The sequence below is a fragment of the Gavia stellata genome, chromosome 11 (assembly GCF_030936135.1).
Source record: "Gavia stellata isolate bGavSte3 chromosome 11, bGavSte3.hap2, whole genome shotgun sequence".
Classification (NCBI taxonomy): Eukaryota; Metazoa; Chordata; class Aves; order Gaviiformes; family Gaviidae; genus Gavia; species Gavia stellata.
This window is the reverse complement of record NC_082604.1, coordinates 15,353,319-15,378,772: the sequence shown is the minus strand read 5'-3', so window position 1 is coordinate 15,378,772 and position 25,454 is coordinate 15,353,319. Positions and strand designations below refer to the sequence as shown.

The 25,454-nt window shown below is 38.2% G+C and overlaps 1 protein-coding gene across 1 annotated transcript; it reads right to left on the bottom strand.

Moving 5' to 3' along the window:
• Positions 1-20,416: 20,416 nt before the first annotated feature.
• On the bottom strand, positions 20,417-21,496 carry AGTR1 (angiotensin II receptor type 1). Its single transcript, XM_009822418.2, has one exon. The coding sequence runs from the start codon at positions 21,494-21,496 to the stop codon at positions 20,417-20,419; it is 1,080 nt and encodes a 359-aa protein (XP_009820720.1).
• Positions 21,497-25,454: the final 3,958 nt, after the last annotated feature.

Below are 25,454 nucleotides of genomic sequence, written 5' to 3'. Positions count from 1 at the left end.
TATTCAGTCCAGGAAAATAAGAACAGGTCATGATGTTCAATACCTCCTCCTCACTGAATAACAAGCTTCTGGGACTTGAACTGAGATGTTTTGTCAGAGCTAAATAATAGAAATGAAATCCAGTAAGATTGTCAGTCATAGCCTACTACTCTTGAGATACAAAAACTTTCCCCTTTCCCTCTGGCCTTTTTAAGGTCTTTAGTTTGATGCTTCAGCATGTGCCAATGGAAAGCCCTGTTCTTCATGAGTGATCCATGTGGAGCAAGCCAATGGGGCGTACATTTTATGAGAGAGACAGACCATTCTTACGTTTAGTAGGCATGAAAAGTATCCTTGAGAGGTTTATGCAATCCTGGAATAAGCCTTCCAAATTATGCTAAATGTAGAGGTATTTAAGATTAAAGGAGAAGTCATTTTTTTAATTACTTGCTTTACCAGCAGTTAGCATTTGATTTAAACTTGGAAGTGCAGAGTTGAATTTGTTAGAGAGATTCATCACACTTTTAGTAAATAACACATGAAAATAATTTATTAATAGAACAGATAATATTTGTTTTTTAATTTTGAAAATTATTTTATTTATTTATCTTTAAGATTTACAGTTCCTGTGATATATAGGCAAGGGCTGCTACATACTCAGTGGCAGTGTAATTTGTAGGTGAGGGGTTTGACTAACAGCACTGCTGAAAGAATACCTAGGCCCAAGGAAAAAAAACCTGCTTCTCTTTACCCTACTGCTGTTCTCTGATTTCCATTTTGAATGAAAAATCCAATAAGGATTCATTGGTCCTGCAGTGCAGAACTCCATGGTATGTTATGGAGGAGTGGATTTATAGACTTTGTAAGACTTTTTACAGCCGGAAAGCCCTCAGATGTCTTCAAAGTGAGTTGCTGTTCGTACTTTTATCCTGGTAGTGTTTGTAGGGGTCTGTTGGTTGGGATGGTGACATTTCCAAACCTGTATAAACCCTCTGCACTAATAAATGGAGCATGGAGCAGCGATGCCTAATATTTCAGGCTCTTGATCTCATGAGGCCATGTGGCACAGGACAAAGCAATGCAGATTTGCTAGCTTAAGTAAGTCCTGATGCAAGCTTGCTGCAGGTTTTTCTGCAGATTCAGGGTAACTTTTAACATGCCTGCTGAAACTGATACATTAAAGGTTGCTGTAATACGCTTTGTATTTCCATTGTATGGTCTGGCAGAAGTGAGACAATTACTCCGACTTAGAGCTTTTCTGTCAGTAAAATGAGGATATCTGAGCTGAAAAAACGCTGTTTGTGAAACCCAAGATTTTATGTAAGATTTGGCATCAAGGTATCGGCAGGTTCATGGAAAAGCAATGGTTCAAATTGAGCGGCAAAGCAGTTCAGCCAACATGCTGACAAGAAAAGTTAGAAACAGTCTTTAAAAACTGAAGCTGCTGAGTTCCAGCTGGATTTTCTTTATCCCCTGGCTGGTGAGATGCAAAACAGAGATAAGAACTTTAGAAGGCATGATAAGAAGTGGGAAGCCAGGTTGAGAATAAGAGGTGATAGGGAGACTGAGATTAGAAAAGTCTCATCCTGTCTCTACTGCACTATCAGCAGACTTTCAGTTCATTAGTGGATGCAGTTCTGTCTAAAAAAATGTGGTTGTCATTAGTAAAGTTTTTACATTTGCATGCTCAGATACCCTGCAAGATGTGTGTGCTCACATTTGCTTACTGTATGTCTAAGTATTATTTAAATAAATACTCCCTTAAGCTGCCAGAACAGAGTAAAAGGAAAAAAAATTTAATTTACAGACCTCCAGGATGTTCAATGTACACAAAAATTTGGTCTTATGTCTATTTCCCTTGATATCCCAGATTAATGAATGCATCAAAATCAGGAGCTGTGTAATTCAGTTTGCCAGGGGAACAGGAACTTTGTGCTTCAAAAGCGGGTTTGCTCCTTGCTTTCTCAGGCATCACACTGTATTACCCTGTTTACAAACATATCAAGTGTCACCTTAGGTCTGTTTAGCGTGGTGCTCCCACTACTCCTGTTGAAAAACTGTTTCTGATCATCACTCTTCTGATGGTTGGAAACTGCCTTTTAATTTATAACCTTAATCTGTTCATGATAAGCTGATACTCAACTATTCACATACCAGCATTATCCCTTAGTTTTAGAAGAGCTTAATTTTCCTTTCTGTGATGTATTTATGAGGAATAATCCTATCTCATCTTAGATTTTATTTTGCTAGACTAAACAAACCAAAGCATTTGCTGTATTAAACAAGCCTGCCTTTTTTTTTTTTTTTTTTTTTTTTTTGGTAAGACGGGCATGCACTCTATTCCTCACTGTCTTGCTCTGTGCTGTTTCAGTCTCAACTTTTGCTTCTAGCTGTGGCTAACCAAACTGGCATTTCAGAGGAAGAACCGCTGGAGACTGTGCTCAATAGCATCAGTGCCTTCCTAAGTCCTGACAGCACTTTGTGTCACACATTGTAGCATTGCAATGGCTTTGCCATGATGACATTGCATCAGGAGCTTATGATCAGCTTGTTTTTCACCACAACTGAAACAAGTATGCTTCTGCAGAACAACAGTATCTTGATCAACTGATACAGAACATGTAGGGCTAAGTGTTTCAGTCAATCTTGTACTTTAATCTTTTCTCTAGCTAATTGACACTTTGCATAGCTCATTACCTCAAAATGCCACTGGTCACTTTATAACTTCCATTTTAAAATCACATGGACACACAAAGGAAATTTCCTGTAAATGTTGGGTTTAGGCTTGATAATTTAAAGAAAAAACAACAAAACATTCAAAATTATCAGTATCAAGTGAGAGCAATGGGCCTGCAGTACTTCCTTTATCAGATATTTATTTAAAGGCATGTATATATTCCTTTTTGAAATGGGAAAAATACAGTACTTGTAGGGAAATATATTTGTTTGTGGGTTTGTTTTTTTTTTTAACAGATTTACATTGTCAGCCTTAAAGTTGATGAAGCAAAAGTGACTAGTTCGGCTTACTGGAAATAATTCTGCATCAAGTTAAGAATTTTATGCAGAACGAAAGATGAGCGAATGACCTTTTCATCAACTTTCTCCTTCATTACATTCTAAGAAGTGACCCTAACATCCAAAATATTTAAAACTGTGATCTTTCTAACTGTCCTATTTCACTAAATTCTGATGGAATGAGCGGTGGGTGGGTGGGTGGTAGAGCACTTTGTTAAAAGGAAGATTTGTCACATGTTACAGGGAGGTTGCTTGGAAGAAAAACCATTTCTTTTGAACCATTTTGTAGCACTTATTCTTTGAAGCTCATTCTTGTCTCTTCATAGCTGCAAAAGAAAGGAAATACCTGCTTGCTCATTCTTCTCACACACCTGACAGGTAAGCAAATCCTGGTTTAGTCATTGCACTCTGCTGCAGATGCACGGGAATGTGTGGTGGAGCTGTTCACTTAAATGGCTGTTTTACTGCTGCTTCTTCTCTGGGACCAAACAACCACAGAAAATATTGGGAAGACAGATTGGAAGTCAGAGGCATCCCAGACCTACTAACAGCAGCACAATGAAAACTGGAGACCTTGAGTGATAATAAAACAACTGAGTCGGTAAAAACTCAACTGATGGAGCTCTCATGTGGAACATATTGTGTCTACAATGTTACAGGTCATTTCCTTTGCCTTTCTCTATAAACATGTTTTTCAAATTGGTTTCAAGTTGGTCCAGCTGCTTCAAGCACAGTATATTGAAAGCATATTAATATGACAGATAACTAGCAGCTGTTGTTGGAAAATTGACAAAGCAAAGCGTAGATGTTGCTTCCGAGGATGAACTTGTGCTTTCAGGCAAAACATCTTCCTCGATATTTTGATTCTCTATGAGTTTTTCATTGCAAAGGCTGGGCTAGTGACACTAAGAGGTCACATTCTTTCCAGATATAGCTCTAGCAAAGGTAGCCATCTCTTACAAGAAACAGATATGCTGATGGACTCTGAATGACAGAGAAAAGGTGTTCTTAATCTCTCTGCAATTGCTCTCTGTGTTAAAGAAGATACTGTCATCTGTTAACCCTGCCTCTGATTTATTCCTACCCATAGAAGTATTTCTGTATTGAAGATTTGGCAATAATATATGTAGCAATACACATGCTCCTGATGAAAATCTGTGTTCCAGAGGTGATCTAATGCATTTAACCATGTCGTACCTCCTATCTCTTTAATTCAGACTTTGGTTTAGATTTATTTTTTTCCCCCAAATACAGTTTGGTTAAAACACAGGAAAGCTACACTTTTCATAACTAAAAGAAATATAATTTTCCTTTCTAACCATGGGATTTTTTTATTTCTTGTCTAAAACACTGCATGCTTGGCCTGAGAATGAGAGAAAAACACCACAATCCATTCAACTGGCAACATTACATTCTTATTTTGTATTTAAATCTATCAAGACACATACTGCTTCAGGTTTATTGCTGTTATGATCCTACAAGTTTCACACAATTCATATTGCCTGTAGCTGTCAAATACTGTACAGCTTCCTTAATAAGAGAGAATAAACATACACGTACTTTGATCTACTTCACTGTTTCGAAGTTTAAAATGCACTCTGAGAGCTTGTCACAGGATTTCAAAAAACAGTTATTGAGAGGAGTAATTATGAAAGTAGTAATTTTCTCACTGATGTTATTTTTATATAATTGGGAGTTAGACGGTAAAAGCATTAGGTTTCTTTATTTTTTTTCCCCTCAGTGTAATCTACAAGGACTTTTGATTTATACCATTTTTCCTTTATAATTCACTCTGCCCTGAGGAACTGCAGTCAGGCAGAAGACTAGGAGACTGGAAGAATGCAGACAAACTATGGAAGCATATATAAGCAACCTGACAAGCACAAAGCATTAAAAATAAATAAAAATCTGCATTTCAAATAGACTTGCATCAGGAGTTCTTAAGCTTTTTTCTGGGCTAGGCCAAATGGTTAGAGAAAGATTGCCTTGTGCAGTCTGTTTCTGCCCATTCAGAAATTGTGCTGACCTTCATTCCTTTCATAATTTTCTAGCATTACAGCAGCAATTACTTACATAGCAAAAAGGTTTAATGTATGTTATACTTCTTTTGATGCAGTTTAGCATCTGGAAACTTGGAGGAAACAGTCTGCTTCCTAGGAACGACGTTTTGAGAAATGCTGACTTAGGCCACAGTCCCATGCAGTCACAAGGATGGATCTGTATGGAGCTGTTTGCAGATCATTACAGGGGGCTATATAATGTCACGGGTTGATTTTTTTTAAGTTGCATTAATACTATTTCAGGTACTTATTTTCTTTTTTTTTCCATTTGTCCCAAATTGCACATTAATAAAATAGCCGTTTAAGGTTTATGCCCTTTTAGGAAAAACATAATCATGTTGTTATGAAGTAGCCCAGTGCTGAGAAAAAAGAAAAATTTGTTTAAAAAGAAAAATTTAATTTCTCTAAATAACAGAATTGAAATAATTTATTTACTTTTTTTTTGTCTTAGCTCCTCTGAAGTCTTGCTTCAATATCATTCAGAACTAAATTCTTTCAGATTGTTGTTTTTAACTCTTGTATGGCTCCTGAAAGGAGTAATTTCTGATTTGTTTGCCAGATAGACCAAATTTTTAAGGCTGGAGGAGAGAAGAGAGTTATATTTTACGTGTAGGGTCAAATAATTCATAGGTTTTGTAATTTAAGAACATTATCCGTTGCAAATCCTCAAGGTTTGAAGGATTTTATACTTTTTGCAGGTCTTTAGCATCAATGTTTCCAAGGTTTTACAAGCTCTGCAGGGAGAATGATGAACCTTGTAAAGCACATGTTCACAATACAAATGGTTCATCATAAATATAAGTCACCATGACTCATGCCTCTTTCAGCATGTACAAATAACAGCATACAGCAGAGTCTCTCTTGCCATCTTTGAACTGTATATCCTGCTATCAGAGTTTGTAAGCTGTTTGGTGGGAGAGACTGCAAGTTCTGAAAGAGTCAAAGGTAGTTCAAGAGTATCGATCTTAATGATTTCCTGTGAAACAACACCTATCAGAGGAATACCATGCCAAGGGATGAGAAGCCAAAAAACCACCTCAAATTCTGCTGAAGCTCTGCCAAGGCCTCTTCTAATCATTCCAAGCTTATCACAGGCTGTATTTGTCTGCTATAAATTAATGTTGCCATTATCATGAACTGTGACCTTAGCACAAGGCCAACACTGTTTCTAATGAACGGCAGTGAGTTTGCCTGCTGTTATGAACTGCAGCAAGAGTTGGGAGATCTGAAGCTGATGTCTAATAAGTTAATTATTCCATCAGTTTACCCTCTACCTCAGAAGTAGCCTCTAAACCGATAGAAAGTTTCTGGCAAGTTAGCTAGTCCATCGCTTTGACCCAAAGCTGGATAACCTGTGTCATTCCTGATAGCTGTCCAAGCTACCTGTTCTTAAATTTTTCCAGTGCTACAGATGCCAAAACTGCCGTTCATAGGTGATGCAAAAAGAAGCAATAGCATTTTGAAAAAAGCTGTTTGTGAATGGATAAAATTGGTTGAACTTTGAAACATGGAAACCAGGTCTGGTTTCTAGTCTAATGAGCCGAGAAGAAAATGGTAAGTGAGTGCAGCTACAAGTTCGGGGCTGTAAATATCCCATTTGACCTGCCTGCTAAGGAGTTTTATCATTAGGCCAAAGCCAGACTGCGCCGTGCATCTCCTCCCTGCCTGGTTTTTTAATGCTTGTCAGGTGAACTGTCTAGGTTTGGGAGAAACCTTTGATTTATCTTAAATCGCCTTAAGTCTCCCGCTAAACTCACACTTGCCCCCAGGTGAGACTGAGTCTTAAAAAGCAGCTAGATGCTAAAACGTGACTGAAATTATTTTGGCAATCCCAACAAAAGCACTTCCTCGTTATGAATTCTGAAGTGTGATTCATGTAGGATGCAATGCTAGTGTTATGTAAGCTTGTGTGGAAAACTTTTACATGCTGGTCTCTGCTACAGCCAGCTCTAGGCCCCAGAGACCACTACCCGACTAATTCCAAACCTCTCAGCTTTCTTCTTTCAGGACTGGGCCTGATGGAGGGGCACCAGGGTCAGACACAGCCAAGGATGGCCAGGCAGGGCCATGGAGATGGGGCGGGCTGGGGCAGGAGTGGAGACCAGTGTCCTTCAGTGTCACCGGGGCTGGGACAGACAGCCCCAGGCTGGGCTGAAATGGGGCCCTGGGCCAAGGGTAGGGCGGGGAGGTCCCAGGTGGTGCTCGTCAGGGTCGTTAAGACCCATAAGTGCCCTCAGGGCCCTCAGGTTGCTCCCCCAGGAGCCAGGCTGCAGCCTGGTGCGTGCCCTGGGGCAGAGCCCTCTCAGGAGCTGTGCAGGGGAGCTGCAGCACCCATGCCATCTCTCCCCTCTGTGGTGGGGCACCCCTGTTTGGGCTGGGGTTTCTGCGAGCCCTGTGCTGGGTGGAAAACAAACTCTTTGTGCTGGTGAGGGTGAAAGACTGGTATAACTGCCTTCCCCCTCAGCCGGGGGCTTGCAGCAGGCCGCAGGAGTAATGCCACAGCCTCGCCGGCCACTGGCCACCCGGCAGCGAGAGGACAGTGCTGCTTTCTGAGGTAAGTTGACGGTTCGGTGGGCTTTGGTGTGACAGAATTACAAAGAGGTCCTTGCCCTTTGTGCTAGCTGATAAATGAAGTGAACAGCTAGTCTCGTTTCATGTTTTATTGGTCAGTCTCCTGATGAAAGCACGAACGTGGTGTCTGTGAGCTGTGTCCGACGCAGGGAACATGAACTTCACTGTTCCAGCAGTGAAGTTAGGCTGTGGCTGGGTTTGTCCCTGTATCTGTAAGAACTTGTATTGCGAGGATTATGCTTGTTGGGTCTGGGAAAGAAAGTGCGTGGCCAAATCCTGATCTCAATTGCACGTGTGCAGCTCCCAAGGCAGTAGGGCTGCATCCTGGCTCAGCACATGGCCTAATGAGGTCTTGCATGATTGCAAATAATGTGGATGGCACACTGGAGAGCAAGCGAACAACTGTTCCTTGTTTTGCTGTGCTCTCTGCACTGCAGCATCTGTTTTGCTTCATTTTTTAAAAGAAAACCACAAATATTTTTCACTAGGGAGCTGATAAATAACAGTGCTTACATTTTTTAAAAAGTTTTAGGGGGATAAAAGTGATTTTTCTGGTGTATGAAGTGCTTATGTTTGGATTTGAGCATTAATTCACAGATTGTCTCTTATTGTTTTGTTCCTAGCTCGGGAAATCCTATGGGGTATTCTCCCTCAGGAGATCACATGGGGTGATGTCTTAGCTTGATTTATTTTTATTTGTGTACCTAACTTCACACAGAATTGTCTTTCACAGCAGCATTTTTTTTATGGAGATTTGTATTTCTTGGAAAATTCGGCAAACTGGGGAGTGTTTAACAATTTGTCAATGAAACTTTAAATGAAATCTGTTGCGACTTTGTGGATGCACTTGATACTGGGTTGACGGGTGTGATGTAGTAAACTAAGTAGCTGTTTTAAAGGGCTGTGGTCAAAACATTATATTATGTTTTTTCAGTCTTAAATAGCTGCCTGAGAGCAAATGTATACTAGCAAATGGCAAACTACATGCCTGAGTCTAGTCTTAGAACTTCTCTAATACTTTGTATTTCTGTAGTACTTTCTGTCCTTGCTTCTAAATGCAAGTTTCCTGTGGTATATGACAATTCTTGTAGAGAAGTGGTTTTAGCCCTTCTGTCTTTCCTATTCTTGAGATGCCAGAAGAGGTTTAAAAATTATTATCTATCAAAAAGGGTATTTAAACTGTGGTGGGGTCTTTGTAAAGAAAATCTTCAAATCTTCATGTTATGACTTTGAAGTTATGGCTGGGTAGGTTCTGAGGTAAGCTCAGATATTTTTGTAATAAGAAATTATCTCTTTTATATAGTTTTCTAATGGCTCAAATATATACAGTTGTGTTTCTGAGTTTCTTAAGTAAATGTCAGCTTATTGTATTGTTGTTTATCCAGCATCATAAATATACAAATGAATTTACAGAGAAAATGCATGGACTTTTCTCCCTTGTCTGCACAACATTTCATTTTAAGATTATATATAATGAGGTCAACAACAAAGCAGGGAAAACAGGGTACACATGTTAATTGGAAGAGGACAGGGAAATAGCAGAGTTTTCTGCTCTGGTGGGGCTCTCTTCCTGTCAACCCCATAGGTCTCTATGCTCTCACTTGGAAGAGCAGAACAGGAAAACCCTCCTGCTTCTAGAAACTGGTGGCATAAGCACAGGAAGAAGGTGGCCACCTGTTCTCCTGGATAGGGAAAGTGGCCTGCAATACTTACCTGTTTGACAGATGTATTCGCCTGGTTGGTTGGGATGAGGACTGCTGCATTTTTACCCTGCTTTATGGTTATATGCTGATGGTGGGCTCTGAAGTGGTGTTTGGAGTAAGCTGTAGTCTGTCTAAAGCCTTGAGCAATTTTTTGACATGATAGGGTTAGGATTGGACCTTTCAGAATTTACTGAAATAATGTGATTAAATCAAAGCCAAGATTCTAATAACATTAGAGAATACTAAGACAGAGGGCCTTGTTTGGGTCCCTGCTATGAAGAATTGTTAAAGTTCTCTGTTCTATGCAAGCCTTGTTATAGACCTTTAAAACAAAAAACCTCTTACATTCCATGACTGAGTAGAAGTAATTTTTATCTACTATGAGAAAGGTGTATCTTTGTTTATATCATGGTACAAATGTTGCTGAAGTGCTTGAAAAACTTTGTGTAGACTTGACTTTTTGTAATACTGATTTTTTCTTTTTATAACATTTATCCTTCTGTCAATATTTCTGACTAAATCTATTAAAATAGTTTCATAACTCTTTCTTTCTCCAAATATTTCCTTCACTATAATTGGATTGTATATTTTCCACTGTTGTGCAGCGTAATGTAAGTACTGGGTACTGAAGTGTATATTATTACTTTAAAAAATCTGATTGGGTGCCAAGAATTAATTAAAATTATAAATTATTATGAAGTCTCCTATTCTACAGTGGGAGCTTCAGTGAAATGCTGGCACTGGATAATTAGCCTGTGCTAATCTGTGTCTTCAGTTTTGGATAGTCCAAAGAAGATTTGATGTTTCCTTTCCTGAAATAAACAAACCCAGCTTCCGAACTGTCAGAAAATAACAGTAGTACTTAAGGGCTAATCATTACCAGCCTTTGTCATGGGGTTGTAATTGTTTCATGAATTCTGCTTCAATCAGGGAAAAATATGCTTAAGTGCCAATAAAAGTTTTTATGCTGCTATGATTTCCTCCTGCCTCATCTTCCTCCTCCCAATTTATGGCTTTCTTCCACTGTCTCTGTTACTAAGCAACCCTACACATGGTTTTAATGCAAATGACTTCAAACTCCCTGATAGTGAAGCAGAATAACATCAAGTTAATTTCCTGATTAATATATGCTACAAAGAAGTGCTGTGCATGAAAAAAAACCAAAGAAGATGGCTAGGAAGCTGCCTCATAGCATAAGGAAATAAAGTATTTAATTTTGGGTATTTTCTGGGTTCTCTTGTCTGTATTTAAAAGAACCTTTCCAAGCAGATGGATCAAATGCTTGGTTTCATCATTTTGACTTGATCTGTTCTGTGTTGAACCGCCCAGCTGAATGCACAGTGTACATGCCATGATGATGCAAGTAGTTTTCTTGTGGCTGCATGCTATATTTACATCTCTATCCAAGAGGAGATAAAGATTGTTCAGATGCTATTTTTGCTCCATTTCTAAAATTAATGGTAGCATGTGAGGCTTTTTAGAACTGAGTGTTGTCTTTTCATTCAAGCCAATAGTAAAATTCGAGCCGATATCACTAGAAACAGGATTCAACCAGTGTTCGTGCTTGTTTGATAGATTTCTTTTGCATGCCACAGTACCACTCCCCATGTTCCTAAAGCTCTTGATACAGTGTATTGCAGGTGATTGCATATTTTTCTCTTTTTTCCATAATCTTAAAAATGCAAAGTCTCATTTCACAGGCTGGCAGTTGTAATCTTGTCCACAGAGCAATACCATTTTAGATGGAAATAAAATGGATTTCAGTACTGCACTACAGAAATCTTTAGAACCGTGTTTAGACTGCAATGTTTGCCCACAGGAACAGCTGTGACAGGTTTGTGGCCAATGTTCGCAGAACTGCTTTGACTTCTCTAAATCAGTGGTGATGCTTGCTATTACAAGGTGGAATTTGAAAGTCTAAATGTAGAATATCAAAGGGTTTAAAGTATACTTAAATGCATGTTTGCAACTTTGATTCCTGTAATGCCTCAAGATTTATACCTTTCAAACAGCCTGAGGTAATATTGAGCCTCCAGACAACTTCTACCTTTTAGATAGGCTCTTAGTTTGAAATCTACCCATTTTCAATGTAATGAAAGTAGTAGTGTGTAATGCAGCTTTAGGAACCACATCTGCATTGACCTGTCTTGAAGTGTTTCTTGTTCTGTGTAATTTTTTAATTTTTCCCTCTGTCTAAAAAAATATTTTATCTCCTATTACTTAGAGGCCCTCTGAAGGAGAAAGAAATACTGAAATGACTGCCAGCAAAATCCTGTTAAACGCACAGTCAGCAGAATGAACAGTAGACCAGAAGTCTAGTTTAAATTTAAATTTAAACAATGTGGGATTAACACAGTTACGGAGCACATCCTTAGTACTGCCCATGTGTTTTTCTCCACTGTTACAGTGTACTTGGCAGCTATGCATGAAATACTCTCTGTGGGTTAGGAGAACGTATAGTAGGAAAAAACAAAAGTTAAATATAGATATGGTTAATTAAATACAAGGCTTTGCCAAATAAAAGCAAGCCATAGTGTATTTTAGTGCATACTTGCAGCATGCTGGAGTGCGGCAGTGGGCACGTATATGGTATGTGCTGGATGGCAGTCAGTATTACATATTATCAGTAAATGCAATATTGCAGGCATTGCAGGTATTTCATTGTAGGTGAAATTTAGGGATGTCCCTATCTACAGTATTTTTTTTCAGGATATCATTGCCTCCATGGCTGTATTGGGCCAGAGGAGTAAACTTTATTTGCAGTAAGTGCAACTGGATTTCATTAGTGTGCGCTGAGCATACTAGTATTTTGGGCAAGTTTGAATGTTGGTGGTGATGATCTGCTTTAGCTGGAGGTTACAGAGCTTTGCAGCATTGATCAGCTTCTCCTGTGACACAGGCAGATCATCAATCAAATGATATCGCAGGAGAGAGAAAGGCATATTCTGTCACAGAATAACCTCGTCAAAATATTTGAATTAACTTGACAGAAAATTTAGCCTTTAGCAGCTCCAAGATAAGCAGTGAAGTGTAAGAAAATTTTCACCTTGCATGTAAAGTTTGCAGTCTTCTTTTGGGCTGGAGGTAAGAGGTCAAAATTGGAATATGCCTTTTGATGGCTTTTTAAATGTACTGTATGCTTTTCTAGTGTCTTGACAGTATCGTGATTCAGTTCTACATTTAAATCCAACATGTACTTGTGGGTCAGAGCAATGAATGTCGATGTTGTTTTAGCGCTGACCTGTCAAGCTCTTGAAACGTATCTGATATGCACATTAGTGGTGAGTCCCACAAGAATAGTGAAGTTAGATGCTTAAAGAGACCGTAGGTAAAAGAATTGAAGGAGCATATCCCTTGGTAGAATATTATCTAGACTTGAGCAATAAGTACAATGTATTTTTCCAATAAACATTTAAAGTTTTCTTTAATTAACAGGAAATTGAGTCACAAACCTTGTTATCACAACAAAATTATGTGCAACTTCAGAATTTCTGGGGTATAAGCTGTACAGATGAAGTACACTTCCGTTTAGAATGCAGTGTTCTCGTCAGACTCGGTACTTTGTTCTGCTACCTATGTTGGGAGTGAAAGCTAAAAACACAGTTACTTTGTAGGTTTGATGAGAAACAAAACTTGGAAGAAACAATCTAAACATATTGTATGAAGGTCAAGTTAAACCAAGGCTTACTTAAAGTTATTTTGGATTGTTTAATATTTTCAGTATTTCAAAATGCAATCAGTCTGACGTAGATGTTTCTGTGAAAATGTTTGCTTCTTTTGCATGGTAACTTTAGACAGAAACCTGCCTAATGTGATAATTTTTTCAGAAACAGAGCAGTGCATATCTACTGTCTACTCTCATGTAAAAATCACAGATGACAGTATAGAAAGCCATCATAGATAAGCACAGAAATGCAAGAATACCAGACATATAATTTTGCTGGATTTAACATGTATACACTGCACTTTACAGTACAGTCTAGTATATAATGTAATGCATGCCTTTCTACATGCTTCTTTACATTTCTATCTAGATTAATCACATCACAAAACCCAGGTTCAACATTAACAGTTCTCTAGTAGGTGAAATTACATGTCATGTACATCTATTTATGACCTGCCTTTGAAAGGTATCCTGCAAATCATACACATTCCCTCACTTTATAGGTGCTCTTATACAGAAAGAGGGCTTTGGGTCTGCAAATTTTTATCATGCTTGGAGGTTTTTTACAGTGTAAAACTGAATCCTTATAAAAGCTAAAAAAACCTACTTAAATTAATAAAAACTGGTGAAAACAAACTTATTTTAGATCCTTTAGTATTTAATAGCTGTTCAGCAAAATAAATATAGATAGCACTACTACAATCTATACTATACTTTTGTGAAATTATTCTATTTTTATTTTGCTTTCTGGTTTGATTTTTTTGGTGCATTTGTATATCGTGTTATAAACTAAGCATGAGGAGGAGTTCAGGCTAGGTAGGCAAAACTCATGTAAGTCTATACGCAGTACACTGTCTTCCTTTCCTGGGCATATAATTATCTGAGTTTCTAATGTATAATTTAACTTTTTTCTGAAAGAAAAGTCAGTAGTGACAAATTGGCTGCTAATATCTTATACACATCCATTGACTAAAGTATTTCTGGTTATTAATTCAGTTTCAATAAAATGTTTACATTTGCTTGAGAATATTAGTTGGAGATGCTTGAAAGTCTCTTTGTGTTTGTATGTGCAGGGTTGTTCCTCACTCTAAACATAAAATCTTTCAGTATTTTCGGTTCTACTTTTTGCTTTCTTATTTTCAATGAGAGAGAAGCTTTTTGGGTCACTTTGATTTAAAAAAAATTTTTTTAATTTAATGGCAAGGTGAAATATCTTCACAGTTTTGTATTTGTTCAGAACAGTCTGCTTTCCACCCTATTCTAACAATTTTTCACCTCGGATAAGGCTGTAAAGCTCCAAGGGATCGTATGTCTCTCTGTGTATGTATGCCTCCTCTTGCCCCAAGGCCTCTGCTTGATTGTAGCCTCACAGCACTGCCAACATATAAAGCTGAGGGATAATTAAAATACATAGAAAATAAGTAAGTTACTCAGTAGATAAGCTATAAAATTTCATAGGCCCAGCCTTTAACAATTTTTCTTTTTTTTTTCCAGTGTGTGACACTATAAAACAGAGTATGAAGTGGGATTTACTAGGGATATGCAAGACCGAATTCAATTTTATTTTCATACAAATTTGAAATGGAAATACATGATCCATTCTACCATTCTTTTGGCAAAAAAAAAAAGTACCAATCCACTCCTATTATGCTGGAATCTGATCCTTTTTCCACTGAAGCAACAATACAATGTGGCACTGCTTAGAAACACCAAAGCTTATTCTAAATAAGTGGATACATTTACATTGAATACTCGGCTATAGGCAGCCTGAGTCTGGCTTTTCAGGGCCATTATTCATAATGTATTGTGATCCTGTATTTGACCCAATATTCTGGGCAAATCTGTCCCTATCATTTAATTTAGCTTCTAAAAAGTTAAGCCTAAATTCTGCTTTAAACTTCAACCTGTATGTAGGAAAATTAGCAATTTGTTAAGTACCCACTCCAAATTAGCTTAGCCAGTTCTGGGAAACACCAGTGAATTACTGAACTGCTGTTCTACGTGTCATTTTGGAGCTATCCGTGTAGCCTTTCCACTATGAATTGCAGACACAGCCTGTTCATCTCAAGAGTTTAGGGGGAGCTGGGTTAGACTTTGGATTAAAAGGAATGAGGAATGGTGGTATAGAATATCACAGCATTAAATGCAAATACTTTGATAAGGATGATATTGTCTAACATACATAGCTATAGATATACTGATATTAGTGTAGTACTTACAATAATACAGAAACATATCTCTTTGCTTTGGGTGGATTAATACAGCAGTGGAGATGGATTTCACAAAGACATCTATTGATGATGTGCATGTTTTTAGCAATGCTTCAGACAATAAAAGTTCTTGCATAATAGTAGTAAACCTCTACAATATAAAACTATCTGTATTGAAATAGAAAACATTAACATCCACCACTTCACAGTTTACGACTGCACAAAAATATTTAAAACAACTTCTAGTTTTGTTACTTAATTTACCAAGTACTTCTAAAGCTGCAGGCCATGGCACTAGTCCACTAAAAAGATCGCACAATGCTGTTCTCAAATGTGATCTGTATCTGTTTCTTGAGTGTCTAGCCACATCTGCAGAACTCACCAGTGACAATGAGCTTGACAGCTCTGCCATTAACATTGAGGATTTGTTAGTTCAGCCTTGGTAGTGAGGTCGCTGTTGAAACGGATTCGATGATTGCTACAACAACCTCATCACTTTGCACAAGCTGGTGGGATGATGGTCTGGCCAAGCCGGTAGTGTGATGTAGAAGAGCAGAGCTGGAGACCCTGACCTTGTGGGCGGGGTAAGAATGGTTTAGTACGTTCCAAACTGAGCAGGACGTTATTAAGAAACTGGAAAGAGCCTCTCAAAATCTTATGGAAGTTTTTACTACTTAGCTGAAAGATTTATTCTTAGGTTCTTTTTTCTATCATCTGTTGCAAAAATAAAATTAAGTATTTACATTTAACACTAAATATTTTCAAAATCAGCAAGTCCCTGCTTTAGGCCTTCTTCCACCCCTTTCCAAGTATTTACTTCTCCTTTCCATTGCAACCTTCTCCCTGGGAATACTTGCTCTTCAGTATACTTAAAAAGGAGGTCAGTGAGATAAGTCAGTGCTGAAGCTATGCAAGCAAAACTAAACTAAACCTGGGAATCCTACTATATTCTCTGCTGCTGTCACAGTTTCAAGTAGATGATGAAAACCATCACCTAAATGGTAGTTCTGATAAAGTAAAGGACTTTTGGCCTCGTACTTACTCTGCAACATCTTGATTAAGAATGTAAACATGAGGGAATTGTTAAGCTGAGAAGCCAAATTAATCTCTGCTGTATCTGTAATTGTTTTGTTGGAATTCAGGCTAACCAGCGCAGATTATATAGTATGATTTAGGACAGGCATATAATGGGCAAGCAAGTAGAGAGCAGAGCACAAAACATGAGTCATATAAAGTACTATCGCACAGTAAATAGAAATAAATATTATGCATGTACATATCAAACATAATGTCATTTAGTAATTATTCTGCCAGCAGAAAGAAAGTATTCATTCAAACAAGTCAACAGAATATAATTGTGATAGTTTAGGAGTAGTGATCCCTGTATTTAGGGCTGGCTATATACAGCCCCATTAATACTGGCTTGGGTTCCTCATGCCAGGAGAGTACAGGGACAGACTAAGAGTTTGTCAAGTATTTTACTTTGGTCATCCTGAGAATGAAAAGCACTTGGGATACTTCTTTATAAAATAACAGCATACTACTGCATCTTAATTAACTCTGTGTTCTTTAAGATAGTGGGAATTTGTTCTTAAACATATATAGCTAGTTCTTATTTTGATATTAAATTAAGATGGCTCAACCCAAAGTTCCCCAAAGAAGGCGAAGTAATATAGAACCAAATCTTACTCCCTCCTCCTCTGTTGGCAAGGAGTAGGTTCTTGCACCAAAGGATACTCTGGCTGTCTCCTACCTGCCCCTGCCTCAGTAGGGACCATACAGCCAAGGGTCCCCAACAGTGGCCAGATCCTGCATCGTCACACTGCTGCTCTGCCTGCCCCATGCACACGTCTCCAGCACAGTATTTTCAGCAAGTAGGCAGGCAGGGGAGCGTAAGGCTGAGCATCAACGTGTTCCTCAGCACCTGCGCTGGCTGCAGCTAGATGCGTGATGGAAGTGCTGTGGGTGCGCTGAGGGCAACGGGGACTTTTCAGTTAGCTGTCAGTTTGGGGCTTTGTGGGGCGGCCTGAAGCTGCAGGATGTAGCTGTACGTGGTAACTCTGTGCTCTAAAAGAGCTTGCTCTCTGCTGCTGCCCAGTTAGAGCTGCTGGAGAGTTTTATCTCTGGGTACCTTTCAGTATCTGTCGATTTGCCTTTATTTTTTTTTTTTAAGGAAACACTAAACTAGGATCCACTATATTTGTCAGCTGATGACCGTTTTCCTACCCCTTAGGAGAAAAATTTCCCAGCATTATTTAACAGCAGCTTTGCCCTCCACTTTCTTTGCCTATACATTCAAGGTCAGTCTTGCCTTCAAAGCACATCAGCTGCAATCCCTTCCTGCCTCTCCTGCAGCAGCCCAGCCGGATGTGCGTGCTCCTGCTTTTTCCCATGACGTGGTAGGCACAGGTGGCACCAGCAGCCTACGTTACGCAGTCTCTTAAAAACACAGGATCTGGCATGAAATGATCAAAATCGCTAACCCAGGGCTTCGCTTCTGTTTTCCGCTGTAATACAGTCACCTTTATCGTTCACGGTCACTACTGATTCTGTTTCTTTTTCTTGGTGAGAAATGAGCCCTTTCAGCTAATTACTTTATCGTGTGTGCAAATATCCTTTGATTTTTATTTTCATACATATACGTATTTCTTCTCTTTGGGATGGCTCTTGCAGTAATACAATCAACATTTTGCAAACGAGCTATCTCTTGTGGTCGTTGGGAACACTGGATTTCAGTGACCAAAGGGATCAGCGGGTGATGAGGAAATGCTTAGCCTCTGTCAAGGCAGTTAGCCACCTCCCAGATGGACAAGTTTGTGTTTTGTTTATACAGGAGTTTTGCCACAGGTAAGGATCTCCAGATCCATCAGGAAGCAGGGAACTATTGCTGACTCTTCCTATAACAACTTTTGAGATGAAAACCAAATTTGCGGCTGCATCCAGCAGATGGCAAGCACAGCACATGGAATTGCGCCCGAGACGGCTCTGCTTCTGCCAGGGGAAGCTCCCGGTGCTGCTCACATGTGCACATGAACAAAATACGGTACAGATAAATGGCAGGCTCTGTCAGTCCTTCATCAGCTTACTGAGCGCTGAGGCAGTGGTACTGTTCTGGATGCTATTTCTAATGCATGGGACTACTGCCATATTCATTTTTAATGAATGGCTGTCTCACATGTAAAGATAAATATAAGCTAAATATAAAGCATTAGATATAATAGGAAAAATTTAACAGTGTCTTTAAACGACACATCCAGGTTTCAAATTTTGAGATACTAGCTTGCAATTAAATTAACTTAAGCCTTCAATGAAAGAGCATTTTTTTAACATACAGCTTTAGAAGTTTTAGTGAATCCTCACAGTGCCTTGTGACATATATAAGTAGAGATTGTTCCCATTTTGCAGCTGGAAGAACAGAGGCAAAACTGAAGAAACGTGCCTTAAAATAAGTGAATGAAAGAGCAGGAAGAGGCACAAGATTCCCACACATGATTGTAGCCCCATTTTTTCTTAAAATATTAAACTACAGAAATAACTACTTTTGTTGCATTTTGATTTAAAATAATTTCCTAAAGTAAAAAATAATTTTAAATACTATTTGTGTATATGCAAGAGACTGATAATCAGAAAATATGGATAATCCAACCACTTGCTACCTGAGACAAAGCCATGTTAGATGTATAATTTTGAAGATTACAAATATTGCAAATTCTCAAGGGTCATGTAATTGTCTACATGATATATGTAAAGTTTTGGAATTTTTCTTAAGTTTTACTATGTCAAAAAGTATTTATGAACTCATTTATCTTTGAAGATAGTAAATGAGTGTGAATCGAGAATATATATTTTCTGAAGTTCATTATTTAAGGTAAGAAGGACATATGAGGTTATCACCAGCTGAAACTTCTTACAGTGCTTACAACTTTGCCCTGTCATGTGTATGGAGAATTTAAGCCAGATTTTTGTTCTGATTTATGCTAGTATAAATTTGAATTTGTTCCATACACATAAAAAAAGGTTCTACAGGGAGCAAATACTCCAGGCTTAGTTTTGTATAAATGGAGAATAATTCCGTAAAAGCCAAGAGTAAAGTTTGGTCTTGGATGTTTTGTGATGTGACTAAAAGCATTATTAGTTAAACTGTAATACAAACATTGTCACATTTTTTGCTTATCAGAATGTGAGTTTATTAAATGTCCAGGAATTTGAAAAATTGAGTGGATTTGGTTAGTTGATAATTTCTCTTATCAAGTGCACTGGTTATTATACAAAAATAGTTCGAAGTTTTCTGATCACCTCTGTCCCAGAACTCATGTTTTCAAATATGGAATTTTTCTCACATAAAGTCACATAAAGTACGAAGTCAACCCACTCCATAAGTAATGTTCTTCAAAGTCAGTGTGGCATATCATGAGGAAAGGTTAAGTGAACCCCATTTTTGTGTGTGTATATATATATTTTTTAAACTACTATAAAAAATACCCACTGGGATATAAACGTACATTTATGAAGCAATGTTTGAAATATATGGGTAGGAATATAAATCTAAAAATATTTCTTCTATATTTAATAAATAAATATGCATTTTATTGCATATATTATTATGAAAAATTTGCCATTCTTTAAAATGAAAAATAGTAGCATAAATCAGAATGAGACCAATTTCAAGGACCTTAAATTTCTATTTGAGTTTAAAATTGGGCCTCTTTATACAGAATACACTTGGAAATGTATTATAAATATGATAATATGACATTTATGTCATTAAAAAAACAACAAAACAAGCAGTGTAGCTCCATCAGCTCCTTGAACAAAATTTTGAATAGCTCATGTATGTGCAAAACAGGTCCTTTGTAATTCATGTAATTTATACAAGCTTTTCCTTTTAAAAAGATCTCTGAACTTAAGTTAGGAGTTTTCTCTACCCTTCTTTTGTAGTTCTGAGTAAACGGCAGGATGCTGACAGAAACTCTGACATGCCTGTCCACCATTTATGTTGCTTTCGGTAAAGAAAAACAAAATTAAAACCCAGCAGTCCTCTTCACAATGTAAAATAAAAGGCCACTGCTACATCTTTACAGTATGATTTCTCTGAGGTGATCTAATGTTTCTGTAATGAGCAGTAAGCTGTGATGTTCGGGACTGCAGAAGAATTTTGTCATTCTTGCTGCTTCGTTCACAAGGTTGTTCAAAAAAAGTATATTGCAAAATGCATCACTCGGTGTCGAAAGACCCAGCAGTCTTTTTAGTGGGCAAGCGTATGTTTTCTGGTGGCCGATATGAGAGGGAGCTCATTTTTGTTGTTAGGCTTGGATGTGCACTGACATTTGGTGGAATGTATTTTATTAGCTGAAGGAAGTATTTTTTAAAGTTTTTTCCAAAAAAAACATAAAAAAAAGGATTCAAACAGTTGTTAAAGTAAGCGATGCAAATGGTGAAGGGCATAGCCGTATCCACAATATCAGTGATTCTGCAGTCTGTTATTACATGTAATTGAATTAATACATCCAGAAAAGTGAACACTTGATGAGGAATCCAGGAAAAGAAGAAGAAAAATACTATTGCCACAATCATCTTAAAAATATCATCATTTCTAGTCTTATTTTTTTGAATTTGATACGCCTTCTTCAGGGTCTTCCAAATTAAGGTGTAGCTTGTTAGTATGATGAGAAAAGGAATTAAAAAGCCCAGCAAATTTTTGGATAAACCCAACCCAACACGGAGCGTTGTGTTATTGTTGTCGTACCGAAAACCACAGACTGTCATGTTCAAGTTCTCAGCAAAGAATATATTACGATGAATGATGACGGGCAAACTGGCCACACCAGCAAGAAGCCAGATGGCAATGCAAGTTATTCTGGCAACAAACATGGTACGTCGAACTCGGGACTTCACTGGATGTACTATGGCCAGGTACCGGTCAATGCTAAGGCATGTGAGGAGGAACACACTGGCGTACAGGTTGAAACTTATCCCTGCTGATGCTAACTTACATAAACAGTTGCCGAAAGGCCACTGGTACTCCATGGCCGTGTAGGCTGCCCAGAGTGGCAGAGTTATTAAAAAACACAAGTCAGCCAGCGCCAGGTTTAGAAGAAAGATGCTGGCTACTGTTTTTAATTTCATGTAGCAGTAAATGACAATAACAACCAGGCTGTTCCCAAATATGCCTATGATAAAGATGATGCTGTAAACAGTTGGAACCATAATGTAGATGTAACTGTGCCTTCCTGAAACGGGACAGTCAACGTGGATTCTTTTAATGGTTTCGTCAGTAGAGTAATTTGGGACCATCTTGATCTCTTCAGCTGTAACCTAGCTTCAGGGAGAAAATACGAAGCTCACACCTAGAAGGGGAAAAGAGGAAGAAAATATTATTCATGACAGATGAAGATACTCACACAATCTAGTGTTCTGTTGTACCACAAATACCTTACATTTTCAGAAGTTACCTAGCTCCCCATCTGGCTTGGAACCATGGTATTTAACTACTAATGAGGGGAAAAAAAATCTGTGAAAATCCAGACATGTGCTGCTTTGTTGCACATTAATAACTGTAGAAAGAGTTTAAGAAGGGTGCAAGGGGGAACCACAATTCACATTACCTTTTCAGTTACTGACAAAATTTATGTATCCAAGAGTTGAAGCTGTAGTCTCAGTGTATGAAAAATATTTCTGGACCATATTAAGTGTATGGAAATGGTATGAAATCTCCTTTACAGGACACTTGTTTGATTTGCCAGGGCTTGTGTGTTCTGCAAGAATGATTTCCTTGTTGCTGAGTTATGACTTTAGGAAGCAGGTAATGCGCGGTCAGTGACTCTGATACTAAATCTTTTCCAGAGTCTACAAATAGACAGTCTTCCCTCAAAAATAGCGGAGATTTAAAAAAAAAATCAAAATTTAACTGTTGTTATCGCAGAGCAGTGTTTATTGCTGTCTGCAGGATCCTGACAGCTGTCAGCCAAACCCAATTTGCATTGCCTCAAAGACAGATTAAGTGAAATATATTGGCTTTAAAACAAACAAACAAAACCCTTATAAATGTAAGTCACTTTTACATAGATAAATATACACACCTTAAGACCCTGGGCAGAACAGATGCATTCAGAAAGAAAAGATACCTGTCACTATAGAAATATGGGCTATGTTGTTATGGAGGTGGTTGCTCATTATTTGCGTTTTTCAGCACTGATGTTCCTGTTAAGGGCAGAATGCTACTCTATTAAGTGTTTGACATGCTCTTGTTGGGAGACAAATCTTATTCCATATGGGTTGCCTTTTAATAAGGAAGTGAGGCATAGATACGTCTCGGCAAAGCCTACACAGGAAGTCTGAAGCGGAGCGAGGAACTGATCCCAGAATATGAGTTGCAGTCAGCATCTTGTGAGCAAGGTCACCCTTTGGCTCTCAACTCATTAGCTTTTAAGACTTGCTATTTCTCTGTCTTAGCTCATTTTCTATTATATATTTGCATTAATAAGCTGATTCATTTCCATAAAGCTAGCAGGGTAATTTCAAGATTTACGTTCTTGATAATTCTGTCAAGTTTAGAATATCTAGTTAAATGCAACTAATAAACCCTTTGTCAAGATGTGCAATGTGACACCTCCCAGTCTCTCCAGTTCATTCTGTGAATTAGTCTTGTTGCCTCAGTTGATACAGATGCCTCAAAATGACATCAGCTATTTTTGCCTTGTTTAAGAAGTTAAAAAATCAAGCAAATGCAGCTGACGCAAAGAAATGTACACCATTCTGATCACATGTGGCGCTATAATATGTCCTGAGCAAAACTTCCTGGCTTTCAAACTGTGCCAAATCTAGAATACATAGTATTTGGCTCTGTGGAAGGTCATGCCATCCATAGGACAGGGAGAACCACAATAAAAAGATTTCAAGATAAATTCTCTTATCTCCTCCCTTGGTTGTGAAAGTGCCCAAGGAGATTTGACAATATCTGATAGGTTCTGCAACATCAAGGTCTGGCAGTATTTGCCCTGTCCCAGCTACATGCTGGTGCTGCGTGGTCTATTCATTATCATAGCTTTCGCTCACTTATACCCACTGAGATTACAGCCCCGAACTTGGCAGTAAGAAACTGTTGTGATGTCTCTACTAAGAAAATCACCACTGCAAGTTGACTTGCGGTAAAGTAGATCAGGGCTGAGCAAGACCTTTCTCCGTGACTAGATGAACCAATCGGTGGTACTATTTGGCAAGTGCATCCTGCTCTGTGTGTACTAACTGGCAGATTCAGTGGCTAAGACAAATGCAGCTGATAGCGAATATTCCCCCTTCAGTGGGATTGCTTCTGCGCAGCGGTAGATGCCAAGGCACCTTTCTCACGGTCACTTCATCCATCCCTTCAGTGTAGTGTGTTTCGTTGTTTAACTTCAGATTTCCCTTTTCTACCCACATGTGGCCTGTATTTTTTTCATGCCAGTAGTAGCTTTAGTTGATGTAATTAATAGCATATGTACTTTCAAGAAAGTATAATAATGATTATATTACATTTCCAGAAATGTGTTTAAAATAAACAAAAAATAATTGAGTTGGGAAACTTATGTCTGGCTCTCTAAGGTATTGAATTCCCTGGGCTTATTTTGGAGTGCCTGGGAAGTAAAAAAGGCAGAATCATTCCATGAAGAATCAGGAATTTAGTCAAGAAATAGTATGATACTTCAATTTACCTGTGTAAGACTAACCCTTCTGGAATTAAAGGTTTTGGTTTAACACCCAACTCAGTGGAATTGTGCAAAGGATGTGTTTGGTTATGTAATCAGCTTTAAATTATACTAAGGAATTACAACCAATAAATAAAGAAATCCATCACTATTTTCAGTAAATGAACAGGAAGCAGAAATACATAATGTGGTTGCTTTTGGGTAAATAGATATGGATTGCCATATGTATATCTGAAAACAGTTTGAATGTTGCTGTGCGAAGGAGCTTGCATTTGAAGCACAGTGAGGAAGGCACTGCTAATCCCAAGCTGAATTTTTAGATTTTCTGGAAATTTCAAAGTTTCAGAGCTAGCCTCAGGTAGATCTGCTGCCTTGAGGACATCTGTAACTTTAGAACATTAAGAAAAGCTTCAGCACAGGAGAAGAAAGTAATTTGTTTTGGAAGGCATGGGCCGATAGCAGTGTGAGTGGTGACACAGGGCAGCTGTGGTGGTGTGAACTCCTTACAGGCAATGATTTCTTTTCCATACCACTGTCAGTTTTGCTGTTGTTCTCACTTGCCACAGTTCACCTGCTTGTCTCAGGATCATGGCTATATACATTTTATGCAAAGCAGATACTTCTACATGGGAAGTACTGCGGATTGTCTAAAAATGTTACAGAAACAGATGGCGGGTACAGCTTTATGCTGCCAGAATTAACCGGAGCAGGTTAAACCACTGGCCAGTTAAATGCAAGTATTAAAATTGTGCATGTTGATAATTCCATTTAAAGCATCTCAAATGACCTGAGTTAACATAATGATAATTGGATCATTTTAAGGCTGATACACAAGGAGCTTTTTCTAAGAGGATTGAATTGATGTGACTGTGAATGGTGTGGCAACATCAATCTCAAAGCAAATTATCTGGTGAGCAGCAAACCCCTGTTGTATGTTACTGTCCTGTTTGACCTTTTGTCTTTTTTAATTACCATGATTATAATAAGTCACTGATAATTAAATGCTTCAGACTGCTCTACCAACTATTATTTACCACTCCATTCATTGCTTCTGTTCAGTGAACAAGCATCCTAATTAAACGTCCTGTGGAAACAACAAGGAATGCCGAGCCCATGCAAGGTAAACAGCACTTTGCCTACTGAAAGCTAAGATAGCACTGACTGTGGCTTTCTGTGAGAACTTCATCAGCTATAAATAGGTAAGCAGGTGTCACAAGTCAGATTTCAAACAAAAATGTGGTTTTGATATTTGCTTTGGCAAAGACTGAATAAACTCAGGCTGACCAACCCTGCCACAGTTTAGCCACCTCACCATTAGGTAATGGGAGGGTTGTTTTTCTTCTGATGGTACGTAGATTATTTGATTTTCTTACAAATAAGAAGATATTTCCATGGTTAAGAGGATGATGCATTCTATTTTTATATAAAATTATTGCACAGGCAGAAAAGAAGCTGAAAAAATGTTTGGAACAGTATGTTCAATGTATTAGCTATGTTTATTTCTTTCTGGTAGCATAAGCTTTTTTCCTTTATCTTAAGAGTTTAGTCCCCCCCTTTCCTAATTTCTT

What these genes read in the sequence shown, in the direction of transcription:
- AGTR1 (XM_009822418.2), bottom strand. Translation starts at nt 21,496, where the DNA reads ATGGTCCCAAATTACTCTACTGACGAAACCATTAAAAGAATCCACGTT.